Source organism: Vicugna pacos, chromosome 35, assembly GCF_048564905.1.
Source record: "Vicugna pacos chromosome 35, VicPac4, whole genome shotgun sequence".
NCBI classification, from domain to species: domain Eukaryota; kingdom Metazoa; phylum Chordata; class Mammalia; order Artiodactyla; family Camelidae; genus Vicugna; species Vicugna pacos.
In genome coordinates this window covers 35593886-35614923 of record NC_133021.1, presented here as the reverse complement: position 1 = coordinate 35614923, position 21038 = coordinate 35593886, and the positions used below count along the sequence as shown (strand labels likewise).

The window sequence follows — 21038 nt, the reverse complement described above, 5'->3', positions numbered from 1 at the left end:
ATATTTTATAATCATCTCATCTTTTGAGGCTGGAAACCTGGGGAACTATTATTTATTTGAAAAACAAGTGTTTTTTAAAGCAAGAAAGGAATGGAGGCCAGAGGCCTGGCCAAGGCAGCAGCAGTGCGGGCACGTGGCCGGCTGCAGGGGGTTGCATGTGGATGCAAGCCCCTCTTCCCCCGAAAGGTGAGACCACACCTGAGAGCACGAGGACCCTCAAGAGGGGAAGGCCCAGATCCTGGAGGAACTGCCCCAGGAACACCAAGTGGGGAGCATGGGACAGGTCAGGGCCCCTTCAAACCAAACCGGGCTCTGTCTCCCACCAGCAAGTTGCAGGAGGTGCCCCAGCACAGGGTAGGGGAAGGCAGAAGGGGTTCAGCAAGGAAGGCCCTTCTCCCGGAGCCTCACCTCTGCTCAACAAGCAAATGGTCTGTGACTTTTTAAAAAGGGCTCTCGTGCTGAAGGCAAACCCGGCGAAGGATCCAGGTGCCCAATGTGCCAGGATGACCAGTGGGAGCCTGACCTTTGCTCAGGGGCCAGCCGCCCAGGTGCCACTGCGAGTGCAGGGCAGCACCGGTGCCTCCAGGGGTCCCAGGGCGCACGCGGCATAGAGGCCCTTCCTCAGTTTCGCGAACATTCTGGGTTTTCTTCTGTCAGGTGAGGTAGTGTTATGGAGCAGCTTAGGAAACACTTGAGAAGACTCCAGGTCAGGCTGGGGGCTGACCTGCATGCACACACCGCCTGCGCCTGGGGCCACACTCACCTCCAGGCATCACGAGGCCGACGTCCTGCACAGTGAGTACAGACAGCTTCTCTTCCGAGTCCACTCGGATGACCCCGTAGGTCAGGCCATGCATGGAGAGGACGCCTCGGCCCGGGGGCTGGTTGCTGTCGTCTGTGGGCCTGTAACAGCAGTTTGCATCTGATTAGAAGCGCGCCAGCTGTCAGAGCACAGACACGTGTGTAAACATGCTTCACGCAGACCGGGGCTGCACCCTTGGTCTTGAAGGCCTCTGAAAGCCAGCATGGCTGCCACGTGTCCCCGTACTGTTCTTAGCACCTACTCTCTGGGGGACACTAACGTCGACTCATCTACATCCAAGTGCCTCAAGCATGAAGACCCTGCAGTGCTCTCTCACCACCCTGCCTCCACCGCAGACAGCCCATTCTCCATTCCCCACTCCCTCTCTCTGCAAGGTCGGATTTTCCAAGTTTGAGAAGTGCTAGGAAGGGGGAGTCCCGTCCCCACGAAAGAGGGTAGCAGTGAGGAGAAACGGCGGCTCAGTGCATCCAGCCTCCAGGCCCGATGCACACTGTGTAGGCACGTGCTCTGTTGTACCTGTGAGAATTGGGAATTGTCTGATGAGACGAGCTGTGAGTGTTGGGGAAAGCACAGTCCCGCCACTCCCAGGCTCTGCCTTCTCTGCTGTCCCGGCCTCGCCTCCACCCTGTTCCTCCTATGGCCACGTGGCATCCGGCCTTGCTCTCCCTTCAAGCCCCTTGCTCTTGCCTCTGTGGAATCTTCTTCTGGCAGGTGGCCAACTGGCTTTCTACCTCACTGTCCTCCAAGGTGACCCCAATATTTCACTGCTCATCACCCCACCAAAATAGCTCTGCCCACTGCTGTCTCCACAGCAAGCATCATCTAACCATCCGTGCAGGCCGCCTCCATCAGGGTCTGAACTCCCTGCGGGCAGCAGGGTTTCCTTTTGGTCACTGCTGGACCCCACCCCTGGCATAGTATATCGCAATAAACGTCTGCTGACAGTCAGTGAATAAATAACACATTTCCAAGAGCATGGACTTTATCCCTGCAAACTAAGGTTTCTTCAATGTGAGCAAGGTTAGAGTGCAATTCAGGTAAACATCACATTTCTTTCTGTAATTTTCCACATACAAGTCCGTAATGTAGTTTCAGGATGTAAAATATGGACTTAAAATAGAAGTTTCCTATTTGGCCTTAAAATATCAGCAAGGTTTATAATGAAATGAAAAACATAAATGGGAAACATAAAAGTTAAAATTTCCAAAAAGACCTCATTTGAATCAAGTAACTGGTGCATTTTAGAAAGAAGTGTGTGTCCAATGTCAATTACACCTCAATTAAAAAGCAAAGAAGCATAAGAAAGTCTGAAAATAGAGCTTTTCTGTCTGTCACAATCAAAAAGAACAGCGCTGACGGGATATAAAAGAAGTCTTCTGAAACAGTAAGACCCACGTGAAAATACCTGGAAATGTGCCCCAAACACTGGAATCGATACTGATCCCCTCTTTGGCTTTTTCTTTTCTAAAGACCCCAACAAATCGACACTTTGAGATGGAAGACAGAGGAGCCAGGCAGGAACCCTCTGCTGCCAGGACTCCCTCACCCCCGTTCTCAGTCAGGACTCCACGTCAGAGTCAGAAACCTTAACCCTCAGTGTCTGCCGTGGGTTGGCTTGTGTCCCTCGCAAAGGCGTGTCCCAGTCCTGACCTTGCGAACCTTAAGTGTGACCCTCCTGGGAAACGGGGCCCTTGCAGGTGCGATGAGTTAAGATGAGGGGCCCTAAATCCAATGACTGGCGTCCCTCTAAGAAGAGACAAGGGAGACAGACTTGGGGAGAAGGCAGGCTGGTGGAGGCAGAGCCCAGGCGGTGCACTCGCGGCAGTGGGAGAGGCTCCTGGAACAGAGTCTCTCTCTCTCAGAGCCCCGGAGGGAGCCACTCTGCGACACCTTCACCTCAGACTTCCAGACTCCAGAACCAGGGCAGTGAACTTCTACTGTTTAAAGGCTCCTAGCAAACGAATACTCCAAGTAATAATTTAAAAGTACACCTGTTTTTATTTGTAAAAAGCCACATGAAAGCAAAATGCTGGACTAGCCATGACACACGCCAGGTATGGGAAGATTTAAGAACTTAGGTTGCACCTGAGACGCCAGGAGGGGAAGTTTTTTTAAGACCCAGCACCGCACAGTCTGCTGGCTTAGTCACGAGGTCCACTTTCCTGCGTTGGTGATAGTAAGAAGCAATGTTTAACCCACAGCAGAGCCTCTGCCCAGCCATCCGCCCCCTTTCTCAGCACTGCCCCTGCCTCTAGCCTAGACGACCAAGCACTTCTTAGTTTCCTGGGAGCTTTCTTTTCAAGATATTTTAAAGTAAGTGACATGAGTAACACGTGAGCACAGCAAAGCTATGGACAAGCCACACGCTGCAGGAGGACACCGCAAAGGCCAAAGCCCCTGCTCACTCCCCCGCCCTCCTTCCTCCTCTAGGCAGCCCGACCCACACGTTAAACCTAAAGCTCCAGCCTCTTTAATATGCATTTCTATAAGAAATGTGCACACACACGTATTTACATCCCAAGAAAAGCAGAATCACATGCACATGCTTCTGCAACTTGCTTTTCTCACCAAACAGCTTGCAGATCCTCCCACGTAAGTGTGTGCATGTGAGCATGTAAGGCGTGTGTCCTGGACACACCTGTGAATTGACCCATTTTAATTGTTACATGGTATTCAGCGATATGAATGTTTATTTCATTTAGTTTCTAAGCATTTGGAAACATTTCGGTTAAGATACATACCTAGAAAGCGAATGGAAGACTCAAAAAGCACATGCATTTAAAATTTTAATAAAGCCCAAGTACCTTCCCAAAAGACTGTCACGTTGCAGTCCCACTGCGAATGTACGCATAGTATTACTTTTTCACTCACTAGACGCACGTACCGCACCATGTACTCAGAATGCTGCTCCAGCATTTTGTTAGCGAACCCACTGCTCACGGGAACCCCCGGGGACAGGCACCACACTTTCCCCTGCAGACAGGAAGTGCCCCGCCCAGGCTCCAAGTGCGGCTCCGCATGCCTTCAGACCCCACGCCCCCACCTCAGGGCTAGGCTGCCCTGCAGCAGTACCCATTTCTGCAGGCTCATGCTGACGCTGACCACCAGCCTTACAACTGCTCCTAATGTGATGAGTAAGATGCATTTAATCTGTCCTTCTGTCATTATTAACCAAATCAGATGATCTCTATCTCTGTTAACAACTTCCCAGGAAATAAAAAGTCCAAGTAGTAGATTCTGGTTCCTGGTGCCATATTTCCTCATCAATTTAAATTGTTATAGACTTTAAATTTCTCATTCAATCAAAGTAAAAAGTTGCTTCTGATACTTTAAAGATTTTCAATTTCTCAGTCTGTTAGTCAGGAGGTCTGATTAATGTCACATCAATAAACATCTGAAAGCATCAGAAGGCGTCTCTTTTAAGGACAATTTTCCAGTGAATTTTTGGGAAGCCAAATCTTTTAGTAAAGAGAGCAGAACTCATGGACTTTGTGCACAGAAAGGTCTGTTGTCCGTTCTTACAACGGAGCACCCTGGTATGACATGAACCAAACCCTACTGAGACATAGAACCCAAGGTGCTGAAGAGTAAGTTGTGCACAGGCTGCAGGCATCCCTCCCCACGTTAGTGTGGGTACCTGGGAGCTGCCGACAGTCAAAGCGCCTGTCCAGCCCTCTCACCCCAGGAGAGGTGCGCTCCCACAGGTCATAACCACGGATCGGCCCTGACTGTCCCCAAGGGCTCTGAAGCAGGTGGTGATACCACAGCAACCTAGGGGCCAAGGGCACTGAGCTTGCTGGCCTTGGCAAGAGCACCCCAAAGCCCAACCCCACGGGGCCTGAGATTCCAGGCCCAAGAGCCCTGAGGTGCTGCCAAGCGGCTCAGAAGCTCAGAAAACCAGTTTTAGAAGTGCAACATGTGCAGTACTGTAGAAGGCAGACGATGAAGAAGACAACGTGAAAACCATGTGGCAAAGGGCATGGGGTGGCCACAGAAATTTTGCTTCATCTAACATTTACTCTGCTCCACACTTGAGTTAAACCTGGGCCTGATAAAAAGCAAATGAGGACACAGGTGACCAGCCAGGACAGATGTACTGCTCCTTGGGCCTCGGACAGACTCCCACGCACTCGGGAATTACTGCAAATCTCGAGAGCGAGACGTGTCCCTGTAACTAACGTGTCTCGACTACTTCAGAGAGCCCACTCTAGCACATACGAGAGCAACCTCATCTCGAAAAGCTGTGCCCTGCTCGCACTCATGCTGAGACAGCTGTGATGACTGCCGGGCCTCTGCCAGCTGCTGAAAGACACCGCCCCCAGGCCACCCCCTTGGAGCAAGGTAGCCAGTACCTCCGGATGGCCACAGTGAGAGCCTCTGGTGAGCTGGCACAGGGACAGATGACTTCCTGGCGTAGGCCTTTACTCTGGAAGACATTGAGAAATGCGTCGCAGGATGAGATAGACCCTAGAGTGAAAGAGGGGACGGTCATCAGACGGTGGAAGTGTGTGACTGGTTAAAAATATCCTGTAATACAAAGTGCTTTTAAAGTTAGGGTTTGGGCACATGAGGAGTTAGGCAGCATGGAAAATACTTCATTTAACATAATCTATCATTTATGTTACAATGAAAGATAGCACTCTCAAACACAGAGCTCAAGAATTTAAAAAACGCAAAATTCTACACTTAATCAAAACCGTTTTGCTGACGGATGAAGTTCAGTAACTTTTCTGAGACTTACTCTACCATTTTCAATATGCATGTTTGTTCCAAGAGATGGGTAAGTCTTAACTCAGCTAAATGGAAACATACTCTTCCACGTTAATGTGAGGGATGAGATGAAGGAGTGATTAGTAGGAACCGATCAGCTGGACTACTTCCTGATACTGTCTTCTTGATTCCTGCAAGACACACTACTCTGCAGAATTACAGGTAAAACCAACTGTGCAATAAATAGCCCACAATTTATGGACTTATTCTGTAAATGGGAGAATCACTTACAAAACTAACACGTAATTACCTGTTTGTAAGTCAGCTTCTCCCTGTGAGGTGTGAAGTGGATGCTGCTTTAACTTACAAATACACACGCTGCAGGGTTTACACATGTGGTCAAAACCAAACAATTTCTCATTCAGTTCACTGTCCTCATTCACGCTGCGTGTGGCTTGTGTTCTTCTCATTAATAAGCTAGCTGCGTTTTTGTTCCGACTGAGTGAAACAGTTCTCAAGGTATATTAATAGCTTTCTGTGGAACTGCTCATTTATTTTACCTACGTAATTTCTGCTACAAGATTTGATAATCAAATTACATTAAAAAGGACAAGCTAACTTCCTGGTCAACACTGCTATAGACCATAAAATAATAATAGTGTTTCTTGAGCACCTGTTATACCGCAAGGGGCTGTACATGGGCCCTGCTTCACTTAAACCTCACAGAATGTGAAGATCTGAGTACCACCTTGCAGCTGACAGAGAAGAGCTGTAACAAGTGAGTTACGTTCTCTTCAGAATCAGGAGGTGCAAGAGGCAGGACTCAACCCCAGGGCTGTCTGGACCTTCAGGCCCTGGTGCCCAGAGGCTACGGTGAGCGATACTACTTGGTTAATATCTCACGACAACTTCCTAACTAAGGTAAAGACTAGAAAAGGGGAAATTAAAGCACAGAGAACGAAACCTGGAGAGTGAGGCCCTCTCCTGCCTGCTGGCACCGTCACTTACAGGGGTTTGCGCCATCGGCCACGATCAGCATCCGGAGAGAGGAGAGGTTGATGTCTCTCTGGTCTCTATGCGCCACCAATGCCCAGTGCATGTCCCTGGATTTGACACAGGCCACTTTTGCTGAAGGAGAAGTAGGCGGAAGTGAGTTGCCAGGTGCCCTGGCAGACGGTGCGAGGTAAAGGGGCATCCCTGCAACACACCTTTGTACTGGCAGACCTTCTGAATCCAGGACAGCGGGTTCACCTTCATCAGCGAGTAGGGGATGCTGATCACGTGCATCATGTTCATGACGCTCTGCAAGCACGACAGGCAGAGGTGAGTGGGGAGGGGCTCCGCCCGGACGCGGGGGTGGGGGGACCCAAGTAGGCCTCTCGCTCAGAATTGCCCTTTAAGAGGCTGTGGGAGTGGAGGTGACTTCTCAAAGGATGTCTAATCCTCCCGACTCCTGCCTCTGCTGAAACAACTAAAGAACCTAAGCCTAAATCCTTTTCTTATAAAAACTTTAGTTGAATGATCATTTTTTAATGGCCTTTCATAGTCTCGAGGCTTAATTCTCCCTTGTGTATTCTACTAATTTTTATGTCACAAAATTAATTTCCTTCATTAAACGTTACACTGAGACACCAGGAGCAGTGGAAAGTTGTCTTGCGAATGTAGACCAGTACCCTTCAACGGTTTATTTCTTTAAAATGGAGGATCAAAGCTGTTTACGTAATGGTCATCCTCGCACGCTGCAGCTGGGACTCATACACCTGCTTGGCTGCACTCACAGAGCTGGCAGGTGAGGGGCCACAACTGGGGAAGCTGCGGACAAAGTTCCCCTGTCAGCCCTGCCCCTGCTGTGGGTGGAGGGGGAGTGAGAGGGCGCAGATGCGCTGGGGGGCGCCCATCCAGCTCAGAAGCTCCACAGGAGACGACCACAGGCACCCGATCCCCAGGCGTGAGCCTGCCGACCGCCAGCCTGTGCCCTCAGCTCAGGCTTGCTCCCCATTCAGGCTGGGGGTGGGAGCATCTTTCACCGTAAAGAAGACGCCCTGGAAGGGTGGGCGCTGTCTAGCCAGAGACCTGCCTTGCTCTAGAAGGTGCAGCAAGAGAGACTCAGAAACTGCCAGTTTTGGGGCAGAATCCAGGGCAACGGTGATCAGGCGGGTGACAGTGTCAGTAAGGTCTACCCCAGAGCCCTCAAAACCAAGACGGTCACAGGGTAACTCTGATGGCAGTGGTGACACCAGCTCTGTCAGTTACGGAGCAGGTGGATGGGCTACGTGCTCATTAAACATCAGGTCACCTAGTTCTCACAATGGGTCATCCTTTCCCCTGGACAGATAGGGAAACTGAGGTGCAGAGCAACTTGGGCAGCAGACGATTCTTGGGCACAGGCGACCTGCCTGGAGCGACAAGCTACAGAAGGAGGGACCGAGTTCCAGCCAGGGTGCGCGGTGCCACGCTCTCTCCCCGACGCCAGCCGGCTCCAGAGTGCGCGTGCGGGCTGTGCTTGTGTCTCACTGACCAGCGTCCAGATGGTCACAGGGAAAGAAGCCGGCTGGGCCGGAGCCCCAGCTTCTGCCTGTGCGATGCCTGCGTGCTCTTATTCTAACAAATTCTGGTTTATCAGGAAATAACAAATCCCACTTTCTGTATTTATGTTCCTATCACTCACATAAAACAACTAGAATTTTTTCCTTCAGAAGAGATACTTTCAGCATAAGAAACTTAAAAAGAAAAGTGGGTGAGTGGAAATTATCACGTATAGATCAGACACAGTGAGCGTCTCGGCAGCTACGCCACACGCTTCCTGAGCTCCGAGCGTGTGGTAAGTAATAAGGTCGCCCCTCCATCAAAGATGCCTGCGGCTCTGAGTGGTCATCACTGCACAAGTGACACTGGCGACAGCGAGACACATTCCACACAGCTCGTGCTGACGTTGCGGCCAAGGGGAAATCGTGTGAGGTGCTTTTCCCCTGCAGCGTAAGGAACAGCAGACTACTGACATGTTCATTTATCGATGACTCACAGGCAATACAAACAAGAACATGGCAGCCAAAGCAGATGTACGGGAAGAGTGACCCACGTGCAAGACGTCAGCAGCACTGCTGTGCAGTCTTCAGTGCAACCTTGGGGAGAAAGACGCTGAACTTCCAGAGGCTGAGAAAGGCCCTTGCGGCCACAACCTCAGAGTGCGTGCCCAAGACTCAGGCGAGGAGCTACTGACTCACCGGTTTGCTGTGCTTCTGGGAGTTGTGTCAGCTGACAACTTAACACTTCTAACAATGGCGGCTTTTCTTTATAACGGGGGAGGAAGGGGCTTCCTCAGGACGCAGCGCACACAGGTCAGAACTCTAACCCCGACACTGAGCACATTCAAAGGTAAACAGGACACAGCGGGGCAGGCGCCACACTTACTGTTAGGATTCCATGCCAGAGCCCAACGTCTTTCTTGAAATCCAACACATTCACAATCGTTTCAGCTATACAAATAAAAAGAGTCAAAGATTTTTACTCACAGAAGATGAGCGCAGACCAAAGAACAAAGAAAACCCAGCACCACATCAGCGGGAAATAATGGGTTTTGGGAAAATACCATTTCACTCTGTCTTTGCATAAATGCCACAGCCTCCCGTCAGAGCCGTTTAAAAACGCTGGCCTGGCTGGAAAGTGCTTCCAGGTGAAATTCTGACACGTAACCTAACAGCAAGGGCTCGTCACACCATCACTTAAACACCCTGCTCCTTCTCTTTTTGCATATTTGCTTTCCTCCTCTCTGCCCGTTCTTTTTTAAAAGATTCTTTTCATTTCCATCACACGTGCAGGAAGGAGAAGGAAACGCTGAGTACTCGCAGGAACTGGTGATTTCCAGCAAACGCTCGCCAGAACGCTCACCAAAGCTTCAGTCCCGAGTGCCTCACCCCCCTTGGAGAGAGACGTTCAAAACACACAGCCTGTGTCCTATTTTATGTGAGGTTTTTTAAAGTGGAGAAACAGAGTAAATACATGTATCTTTCCTCCCCGGCCCTTCAAGAGTGACAGCCCTGGATCTTCAAGAAATTAGGGCAAGGAATACAGGTCGTGAGCTTATAAGAAAAGCTGGGGCTAAAACTGAATACACTGACACAAGGGTGTGATGATTAGAGGAGCCATGTCTCGACGTGTTGAAAGCATCTGGGAAACTAGTCCAGAGAACAAACATCAGGAGAACATCTCTGCGAGACAAGTGAACTGTCCCTAAAAGGGGAGATGACAGAGGGATGGAGGGAGCGAGAGAAAGAGAACAGCAAAAAGAGGGAAGCCTCTCCTTCCACAGCGTGTGACAGATGCCACACCAGCTTCCTCTGCACCGCAAAGCTTCCAGCACGGTGGGCGCCTGCGACGTGGCTCAGGCGGCGCCCTGATCCCAGACGCTCCAGCAGAAGGAGCGGAGGGTACATGGCCTGGCCCTTCCTTCCATGAGCCCGTCAGCGTTGTCAACCTGGTTACCTCTGGTCACCCTAGCTCTGGGCCCGCAGGACCATCCCAAACAGGGCAAAAAAAGCACATCAAGAAACCAATTCTCTGACCGTGGAACCCAGCCCCAGAATCCCCAACTCAGCTGGTAGAGGGCGGTGGCTGAAGCGTGGGCACTTTTTTTAAAACTCCCGAAGACATTCTAACCTGCACCCAGGCATTAACACATACCAATGGTGTCAACTGTCTATTAGAGCCTCAACTGTTTTCTCCCAAATTCCCACATTGAAGCCCCAACCCCAAGTATGTCTGTGTCTGGAGATGGGGCTCTAAGGAAAGAATTGAAGTCACAGGGTGGGGGCTGATCCAAGAGGACCAGGCTCCTTCCAAGAAGAGGAGCAGACATCAGAGCTCTCTGCGCGCACACACAGCAGAGGCCGTGTGAGGACACAGCGAGGAGGCACTGTCTGCAGACCAGGAACCAACCCTCCAGCCCTGGATCTCGGACTTCGGCCTCCAGACTGTGAAACAGCCGTGTCGGTTGTTTAAGCCCCGGTCTGCAGTGTCCGTTACCCACCAGAGCAAAGATGCTAGCTGAATAATCCGACAAACTGACTTTCCGTGCAGCCGGGTGCAAACTCATCACAACTCCCCATTTGTAACCAGTGGGAACAATGCACATCCCACGGGGCTGGGGTCAGGGTCCCACAGGAGGGGTCCGCCCGTACCTTCCGTGTAGCCACAGGCCTGGGTGAGGGCCTGGCAGTGGGTGAGAAGCGCGATCCTGGTCACAGTCACCCCGAGCACGCTTCCGTCCTTGCACGTCTTGTACTGCAATGAGAAGATGGTGGCGGTAGCGTCCGGGGGTGAAGCGAGGGCTCACACCACCGGTGACCCTGGGCCCTGACCCGTAAGAGTACTTGTTGCTCAGTTCCTCAACCTCATCCAGACCCAGCAACTCACCTCGATATATGCAGTGTCATTATTTGCATCCTTAATGTGCGGGAACCAATCTCGAGGAGGTTTAGAGAGATGTTTTGACTCTGTGACAAACCATAAGAGCTTTGGCCAACCTTGGGAATAAAGGACAAATTCCTGTCAGACAAGCATCTCCAGAAGACAGGTGTGACCACCACCTTCCTGCTGGCTGCCCGCTTCACAATGCACAGCCAGGCTGACCCCCGGGGTTTCCACTAAGTCTAAGACCATGCCCACGGGCTGCAGCCCCGGCAGCAGGATCTCAGGGCTCGGGCTGAACGCACACAGGATGCTGGCAGAGAACTCGTGCGGGGGTGGGGGGCGCGGGGCCGAGGCTCACCTTTGAACTGTGGGATCTCCCCAGTCGGGCTTTTTGGCAGCCCCTTGTGGCAGGCGTCACTCGTCAAGGCTACCGTCACCCCACAGCTTCCCAGCAAGAACCCGATCTGCTGGCTGCCCGCGTCCTGGGAGGGCGGCAAGGGGGGAAGGGTAACAAGCAGCGGTGGAGCTGCTCTCCCAGCAAACCCGGCTTGCTCTTGGGCCCTGGGATGCACAAACCTCCCTGACGACAGGGACGCACCTGCCAGCTGTGACCTGCGTGAACAGGGCACTAGCTTGGCCCTGGCTCCTCGTCTGTGCCGTGAGGGTAAAGCACAGCCATCTCCTGAGCCTGCTGGGAGGGACACGCCAGGAGAGCCCACAGGTGCGCGGTACAGGCTGGTGCTCCCTCCAGCTGTGCAACATTATGACTGCGGGACAGAGAAAGTCCAAGAACATGCCTCTGCACCCCAGAAGGTCTTTGACCACATCTGGCCTGGTGGGCTGGACACCCACGTGGACCACAGACGTGAAGAGCACGCCCATCCTGTGGAGTGAGGGCTCTGGGGCACAAGCCTTGGGGCCTCTGCGTGGCCAGCATGTCTCGGGGCGGGTGCTGTGGGAACCAAGTGTGCTGGGGCTGATGGAGCACAGCCGCCCACAAGCCAGCTCAACGCACTCTCCTCGCTTCCAGCACTCCCAGCGGCTATTCTCCCAGAGTCGGAGAATAAGATGAAGCAGGAAGCAGCCAGCACTCTTAGAACAGAGGCGTCAGGACTCTGAGCTGACACCGTCTTCCCCTCACGTGAGACGGCGGTTCTCACCTGCGTGAAACCGGCAGCCTCAACATCAACCGCTCGTCCAAGGGGCTGCTTCCCACCAGTCTCACCGACCACTTAAAAGCCACGTCTCTCCACGTGGAATTATCACAGCCAGCCCCCCACGCCCTTGCAGCCCTGGCACTTGGCGGGCGGGGACTGTGCCACTTCCGGGGCCCCTGGAGCACTTTTCCTTCAAGCAGTACTTTTTCAGTCACTCCAGCGTGAATTTGGAAATCACATCGCCAAACGCCATGACCTCAAAAAGGGGCAGGGAGACAAGTTCTGAAGCCAGGGTCAGCGGCAGGAGGGCGCTCCTCCGTGACTGTGAATTTCCGGGACAGTCAAGGAAAGACCACTCGGAGTGGCTCAGGAGAGGGAGCACAGGGGTGGCTGCCAGGGCTCACGTGGAGGCCTGCTGTCCCCTGGGCCTGTCTTCCTAATGTCTGCCCCAAAGACCCTCAATTACAGAGGAAGGGATGAGAGCAGCGGCGCCCAGACCCGCAGGTTCTGGGAACCTCATCTTCCACGCCTGCTCCTCCCCGTCCTCTTGGTCTGGAAACTCCCACTTGGAGCCCCAGTCAGTCACCAGCTTTGCAGAAACAGCCCCACCCACCCACCCCCGTCGGGCTGAGATGAGACCCCGCCCTGGCTCTCAGAGTGGCCGGAGTGTCTCCTGCCTGTACTGGGATCCCTGAAATTTAACCCAGCTTGACCCCAGAACCTGAAGCAGAGCCCCCGTCCCAGAAGGGACCTGGGGACAGGGCCCTGAGCCACGATACGCGAGGGCCCATGCCACCGTGGGAAAGACTCCCTCCTGGGAAGAACAGGAACAGCCCCTCCCGGCTGGAGCTCTCGGGCCCTGACACTTCCCGCTGCGTTTCCTGGGTGCCTTTCCCGGGAATGGCTTGTTTCTGGCCTGGGCTGGGGGCCGGCCCTTCCTCTGAAGAGCTGAGCCGTCAAGGACCACAAGTTCTCACGAAGGACTCTTTTGTTGTTCACAAAGAGCTGGACCACACCTGAGTTCAAAGCCTTCTCTCTCTTCCAATCGTTCTCCAGTACAGGAGCTGCGTCAGTAGGTCCCTTGCCAGGCAGTCTCTCTGCACCCGCAGGCTCTGCAGGTAACTTCTGGGGCACTCCACTGTCACCCCTGCCCCTGGCTCCGTCTGTCTCCCAGACAGAAAGCATCAATCCTACTGTGAAAAGGATTCTCTCCCTAATAAACGTGAGGTGAGTTCATGGACAGTCTCGGTCAAGAACTCGTGGCCCCACGACTACCAACTGGTGCTCGCTCAGTTTCGACCCCTGTCCGCCCAGATCCCCGACCTATCAGCTGGCAGCCTCAGGGGGTGGGGGAAGACAGCAACACAGAGACGAAACGGAGAGCTGAACTCCAGACGCACTGCCCTGCAGGGTCTGCACAGGGCAGGCTGGAGACCAGTCAGTCTGAAGATCATTATGGTCACACAGCCAAGTGGATCAAAGAAATCTGACACCAGGAATTTTCTTTATCAATACCAACACAAGCATGCCATTAATGTATTTTTTGCCAACTAACTTAAAACTTTTTATTTATAATGGAAATTTCCAAGCACACACAAAGGTAGAGAAAAGGAGAAAGAATCCTATGTATCCATCACTGGCTTCAACAGTGATCAACGTCTGGCACACCAGGTCTCCTCTCTTACCCCAAACACAGGCACATATGCAGACCGGAGACTTCTAAGATAGATCCCACAAGCACATTCAGCTGGGCGGACCTTCCCCGCCGGCTGCCCCATTCCCTTCCCTCCCCGCCGACTCCCTCTGATTTCCTGCAGGAAAACGCGCTCCTCAGGGAGGGCTCATGGGCTGCTTCTCGTGAGGTTGTAAGTATGGGACAAGACGTCACTGTTCCTCCCTCCAGAGATGTTCCACTCCAACAGGGTATGTGAAACCCTTATTAAAGCAAACAAGTGGGCCGTGTGCTAGAATCTAGGGAAGACGATCTCCACCGGTGCAGGATGGTGAGCCTCCCAGAGGCGGTGCCTCTCAAAGGAGACTCCCCTGAGCAGAGGCGTCCTGCTGCTACAGCCACACAGAGGCCAGCGCTGATGGGCCAGGCCCTGCCCGGCTGGACGACTGTGGCCTCAGGGCCCCCGTGTCTCTGGTCCTACTGCACTCAGAATACGCACGACCGCAGCCCCTGACGGCCTTGCTCCTCCCTGGGGGGTGGGGGCAGAGGGAAATCTGCTTGGCCAGCTCAAGAGGACTGGCTGGCCCTGTCCAGATCTGCCCATCATGGCACTGACGTCTGCTGGCGCCTCTCTCGGCCCTGCCGACTACACAGCTCAACTGTTGGAGGACCCCTGACTTCTCCTGCTATGAACTCCTCTCACCCCAAGAATCAGAACAGGGAAGAACTACACGTACGTGGGGCTGGAGACTTTGGTGAGGGTCACTAAGCGACAGTTAGGACTTGGAAAATTTGGTTAATTTTAGGCCCTTTATTTTGAGACAGGCCTGCTGGGCACAGGACAGGCAGACAGAGGAGCCATATACTTCTTCACCTGTGCTCAAGTGCACACCTTAGCCCAGGCTGAACGGTACCCACACCCACGGATTCTTTTATTTAAAAATATGAAAAGTTTTCTAAGAATGAACGTCGTCTCTGACGCCATTTCTAAGAACGAATGTTGTCTCTGACATCACAGACCGAGGCCCAACGCACAGCCTCCGGTTCCCTGAGAATCTGGCGCCTCTTGCTCTGTCCCAGCACAACGTTAGGGAGAGGGGGCCGGGGGGAACCGCCGTTTCTTCCAAGAGGGGTTTTTTGGTCCTGAGGTCCAGAGTGACACAGTGAAGGTGTGAGTGGACCTGGGAGGAGAATGAGACAGAGCCAGCTGGCAGGTCACAGCCTGAGATGCCAGAGACGGCTGGCAGGCAAGTCTCAGAAGCCTAGGAAGCACCTGTGAGACATACCGGGCCTGCCCCCAGGACGCTAGGCAGGTGAGGTGCTGGAGGCAAAGCTCGCAGATACCAGCGCCTCCCCCTCAGGGCACTGGAAGGGTTCTGGGGTCCAGGGCTGCAGGGCTCACTCTCCCCGCTTCGGGGGCCACCCGCAGCCCCGCCTGATACTTGCACACGCCCAGGAGGCCACGCACGGAATGTGCAGATTTCGTACCCAGGAAGCTGATACAGCAACCGTTCCATAACCACTTTCTACAGGAAAGTGGCAGCAGGAGGCGTGCCATTCACAGGGACAAAGACACACGCACTGTTGTGCAGGATGTGCACAAAGTTCGTTCCTGACACTGCCTATACTGTAACAGCAAGATTAGTCATTTATTCTAGTTACAGAATAAGATCTGACAAATCACAGGTGAGCCTGGGACTTGACGATGTCTGAACACCTAAACAAATGCAACAACCGTCACCCCTGAAATAAAAGTAAGTGAAAAATCCCTCGTTTACCCAGGTTTCAGTGGAGTGACATGGAGGAACGAGATCCTGGAACCCGTGCTCACTGGCGGATCACTTAGCTCAGGCAAGGCAGGCCCACCTCTGCTCGCCTGGCAGCTGAGCTACGCCATGGTGTCAGTGCTGCCCCTCTGCTGAGAACCAGTGAGACACCCTAGGTGTCTGACCCCACAACAGAACGTTCCGGCACAGCTGAGCGGACATCCAGTTCTTTACCTTTCGAGTGAGGGGCACTTCGATGGGCACGGGAACAACTTCAGCCAGCAGGCAGCCATAGAAAGCCACCATGGAGGCTGCAGGGTCGTTGTTGGGGAATACCAGCGCCACCTGGAGCGACAAAGCAGGAGAGATTAACCACGGACATGGTGCCACTGGAACAAAAATTAGGGTCATTGATAAAATACGTGTTTTAGTAAGTAGCAGACGCTCCTCCTCTGACTTATGTGGGAGGCACACACCTCACCCAGGGCTATCTCTGACACACACTAGGCCGCAACTGCCCTTGCTGTTTGCACGTGATCCTCCACAATGACACGTTATTTCCACAGATAACACTACCCTGCTGCACACACTTGGTTTTTCGCTGTTCCCACTGGGCGCTATGCGTGTCCTTGCACTTCCACAGAGCCTTGGCGATCGTGACTGAATGCCGCACACTTCCTTATTGATGTGCGGGCTGGTAGCTGACTCTACTCCGATCCCCAAGCCTTGGTTTTCTTACCTGAAAAGCGAGAATACTGGTAGAACCTACATCCTAGTGTTGCAGTAAAGGTCCAACGAGAAAACGTGTGTAAGTGCTCATGCCACGCCTGGCACACAGCGCGCAGCCGTGAACCCCACCGCCAGCCCGGCTCAGCCTCCTGGCGCTGACAGGTGGGGCTTGTCAGTCTGCATCCGCAGCACCCTGGCTTCCCGCCCTCCCAGGGGAGGCTTCAGTCAACACCTGCCCTCGCATCTTCCAGCCGGGCATCGCCTCTCCAGCTCAGCTCTGAAGAATGAGGAGTACTCACGGAGTTCTAGAAGGTTCACTTAAATTACCATCCAAATAACCAAATAATGGATAGTATGATTTTTTAAATGTTCTCTGTAAGTCCTTAAGAATATCTTAATGAAGAACAATTTTCCATCAGATGGTTTATATTCCTTCTTCCTTGTATGAACTGTTTCTCATTTCCTTGGCCTATGTATTTGCTCGTGTTTTGACATTTCCCCTAAAATCTGGGTGAATTTTAAATATATTTCATAGTATTAACTCTTACATTTGATGCAAAGACTTCTTGATATGTTTTCTGTTTCACTTTGTGCATCCAGTGTCATATGTAAATTTGTCAAGCTTTTCCCCTATGTTGTCACCTACTGTTTGGCGAATACTTTATCCAATTTAAGTCATGTGGCGCTCACGTTGGTGTCCGCAGCGGAGCTACCGTAACTCAGGTCCACTTGCTATCCTGCCGGAGCAGTCCCTCCAGCTCTCCAGCTTTAGAAGCACCCTCCAGGAAGTAAGAGCAGCCCTGCTTCCAGATTCCCCCTGAAGCTCCGCAGGCCTGCTGCTCCTCTCACACGGGCTCCTCCCATGTGCCGCTGTGGATCGGCGTTCCTCTTCCGTGTTGATCGTCAAGTACGTAAATCCCATGATTTAGCATATGCATATCATTTTTACATTACTTTATTCAGGAATTTAATCCATTTTTTTCTTTAAATATGCCCTAACTAGACGTTACTAACCTTGTCACGAACAGTTGGGTAAGACATCCTCATCACCTCAACATCTAAATATGCAGGTTGCGTAAAGGACTCAGATGGCAGCTGAGGACAGAGTGACTGTGTCTCAAACTGGGCCCTGTTGGTGCCTTACCAAAACAAGATACTTGGTGGAAACAAAATTAAGTCTGGGATCACGTGAAGATTGTCTTTCGACGTGGCACTCCCACCGTTCACTCAAATCAGCTAAAGGAGAGAGAAATGAAACTGGGAGGCCAACAAAAAGCCATTCAGCACTGCTGCAGAGTTTTGAGAAACCCAGAGTTGATTCTGAAAAAGCCTTTAGGTATTTGACCCTATTCACTACTTCTATATTCTTGAGAGCATGTAATGTACAATTTTATACTCTGCTTTTATTCATTTAAACATAACATTTCATCGTGTTTTAACCCAACTCTGCAAGGCTCAGTGATGTGGCTTTATCAGCACGAACCTGAGTGATCAAGTAGTGGGAATTTTAAATCCTGCTTTAAGTTGCCCTTCCTTTGAGCAGAACTGGGCTAGGAGCCCAAGTGGAATCTCCTCTTGGAAATAGATTGACCCGTGCACTGTCTGGCTCTTGATGAAGACGCCTGCCTGTAGGATGGATATTCTGGGAGGGCTAACAAGTCAGTAGTTAACTAGTCCTCTGTTGGCCATCAGTTTTGGATGGAACTGCAACATCTTCTGCATTTTCTCAGCGCCTTCTGCTTTGGTCTGCTTCAGGGAAGGAAGATCTGCAGCAGTGGTGCCCTGGCCCCTTACAGACATTTAATTGAATATTGTGGCTTCATCAGATCCAGATTTAAAAGCAAAGCTGTCAGATCTCCAGCCACCAGTTGAAGGGAGAGCACCTGAGGCCAGTGCAAACTCAGATCATCTTTTAAATAACTGGTTGTGGTTCATATGCACAGACAGACAAATACATCTTTTCATTCTTCCTTGAAAGTCCTACTATTCGTCCTGTTCATAACTGGCTTATTTCACTGAGCATGTCCCCAGGGTCCACGCACATTATAGCCAGTGTCAGAGTCTCCTTTCTTTTTAAAGCTGAGTAATGCCACACCACATGAATACACCACACACCACATTCTATTTGTCCATTCATCCGTCCATGGAGGGCTGGCTGCTTCCACGTTTCGGTTTTTGTGAACAGTGCTGCATGGCCATTGTTGCAGACATACCTATTCAAGTCCCTGTTTTCAATTCTTCTGATACTGAAGTGGAATTGTTTGATCAAATGTTTACTTTTTTAAGACACCATCACACTTTTTTCCACTGTGGCTACACCTGTAATTCCTACCAGCAATGCACAAGGGTTCCAAGGTCTTCACATTCTTGCCAATACTCCTTAGTTTGTTTTTTGATAGCAGCCATCCGAGTGGGTACGACGTGTTATCTCACTGTGGTTTTGATACATATTTCCCTAATGATTAGTGATGTTGAGCACCTTTTCATGGGCTTATTTAGCTATTTGTCAGTCTTCCCTGTGAAAAGATCTATTCAAGTCCTTTGCCCATTTTTTAAATGTTTTTTTCTTTTTGGTTCGTGTTGAGTTGTAGAAGTTCTTTATGTATTCTGGATACTAATCCTTTATTACATATATAATTTGCAAACATGTTCTCCCATTCTGTATGTTGCCTTTTCATTCTCAACAGTGGTCTTTGGTGCAAAAAAGGTTTTAATTTTAAATCCAATTTATCAATTTTCTTTGTTCCCTGTCCTTTTGGTGTCATATCCAAGAAATCAATGCCAAATCCAATGTTAAGAAACTTTTCCCCTATATTTTATTCTAGGAGTTTAGGTCTTTGATCCATTTTGAGTTAATTTTTTTATATATGGTATAAAGATTCAATTTTGTTCTTCTGCTTGTGGAAATTCAATTTTCCCAGCACCATCTGTTGAGCAGACTATCCTTTTCTCCCATTTAATGTCTTAGCATCCTTTCTAAAAGCCATGTGCAGATTTATTTCTGGGCTCTCTACTCCTTTGGTCTAGGTCTGTCTTTGTATAAATACCACACTGTTATGATTACTGTGACTTTATAGTAAGTTTCATAATGAGGAAGCGTGAGACCGACAATTGACTTAAAAGCCAGAGGTCAAACTTGTTCATTAAAAAAATCAGAAAGAATTATAGCCCACCACAGAATCCTGGGGCTGCAGTTATCTTATTAAAAATTCCCCATAATGGGCCCATGTCTTTACATTTCTTAAGTACATCACAGCTTGTGCTCTTGTTGGTTTATGGTGCACTACAATGATATTTTTATGAAATTCATTTGGAGTCCTTTGGGGGCAGGCAGGATAACCCAGTCTTGGGGAATCTAAGGTACACAGCAATATATAGGGGGAAAAAATCACTACAATTAAGGCAATAAAACTGGGTCCTATACCCAGATCACATCTAAATCAGGTATAAAGCTTGCAAGATTATTAATTGCTCTGGGGTGTAACATTAAAAAAGAAATAGTAGTGTCTGTTCTCAGTAACTTAGCAGATTACAGTGAGAATAAAATTCTGTCTTTCAGTGAAAGACAGTGGCCTATATCAAGAAATTTAGCAAAATGGAAAAGGGAAGTATCAGCAGGGCTACCCGAGCTGTCAGTTTCACTAACACTAAGAAGTTCTAAACACACTGCCCTGCCTGCTCAGCGAGACAGCGCAGCACATTTCCAACTAGGAGACCACGTACCTCTGGGGTTAGGAACACAGGCTTTGGGTTCATACAGAAATGGCTGCGAGCGCTGGCCACACCACTTACTACGTATGTACCTCCATCTGATACGATTCCTACACTCTCAAGTTCTAGGGTCCTCATGGATAAAATGTGAGAAATACTACAGTTAAGCTCACTGAGTCACTGTGAAGATTAAACGTCACACTGCATAACTGCTCCTGGTTCATAGTAAATGTCAAGAAAGCCTGATTTAGTAGTGTGAGTATTAGAAGACACTGAACTCTGCAACCTTAAAACAGTAGGTGTCTTTTCCACATAAGGCCGTGTATCTTGCAGACGCGGTAATTTAAATTGCACTTACCCTATCTCCAGGTCGCACCATAGGTTCCTGTTTTGTACCTAATTTGTGCAGAATGTTGTAAGCAACCTTCATACTTCTTGTCCACAGTTTGCCTGTCAATACAAATGATAAAGACACGACTAATTGGACATATGCACTCTCTGTTATGTACCTGTGTGCACATTAGCCTATTAGAGAGTACTGTATTTTTTCATTTTAAGTCTTCAAGTTATTCTGAGTCCCTGGAATCAAGATGGGAAGCAAAGCCAGAAACTTTGACTCATAAAATCTGAGAAGCCTGAACACTAGAATAAGGTCCTAAACACAGAGACTCCTAGGGGGCTAAGAAGGTACAGCAAACCACAGGAACGTTCCCTGCCATCACAGACGCAGTGGGGGGGTTTCTCGGGAGTTCAGTCGGGCAGGGACCACGGCAACAGTGAGTCACTACCACTTCACGTTGTGCACAACAACACGTATTCCTCTGCTAACGGGTCCTGCCCTGCATGACTGCAGTGAACGTGAAGGGTACTTAGGACAGGCTCGATCCCTTGTGCTCCCCAAGCCCTGAGTTTCTCAACTTCAACTTTTCCTAACTTCAGAGTTCTAGGATTTTTTTTTTTAGTGGAATCCTTAAATTCAGACAAAGATTATGGTAAAACTTTCGAGTTTCCCATTTCTGTCCATGAGATGCTTAGGGCCCCATTTCTGTCCACGTGCCTCC

At 50.6% G+C, this 21038-nt stretch overlaps 1 protein-coding gene across 10 annotated transcripts in view; it reads right to left on the bottom strand.

Annotated features, from left to right (window-relative positions):
* The window catches only part of DIP2C (disco interacting protein 2 homolog C), a 246481-nt gene that overhangs the window by 59074 nt on the left and 166369 nt on the right, over nt 1–21038 (bottom strand). For all 10 annotated transcript variants that reach the window (XM_072955125.1, XM_072955127.1, XM_072955128.1 and 7 more), the window contains 10 exons: nt 20336–20427; nt 15772–15882; nt 11301–11424; nt 10946–11055; nt 10711–10813; nt 8945–9009; nt 6742–6835; nt 6542–6661; nt 5176–5290; nt 764–903 (listed from right to left, as the gene is read on the bottom strand). In XM_072955125.1, coding sequence (XP_072811226.1) covers nt 764–903; nt 5176–5290; nt 6542–6661; nt 6742–6835; nt 8945–9009; nt 10711–10813; nt 10946–11055; nt 11301–11424; nt 15772–15882; nt 20336–20427 — 1074 coding nt within the window. The remainder of the gene's footprint in view (nt 1–763; nt 904–5175; nt 5291–6541; nt 6662–6741; nt 6836–8944; nt 9010–10710; nt 10814–10945; nt 11056–11300; nt 11425–15771; nt 15883–20335; nt 20428–21038) is intronic.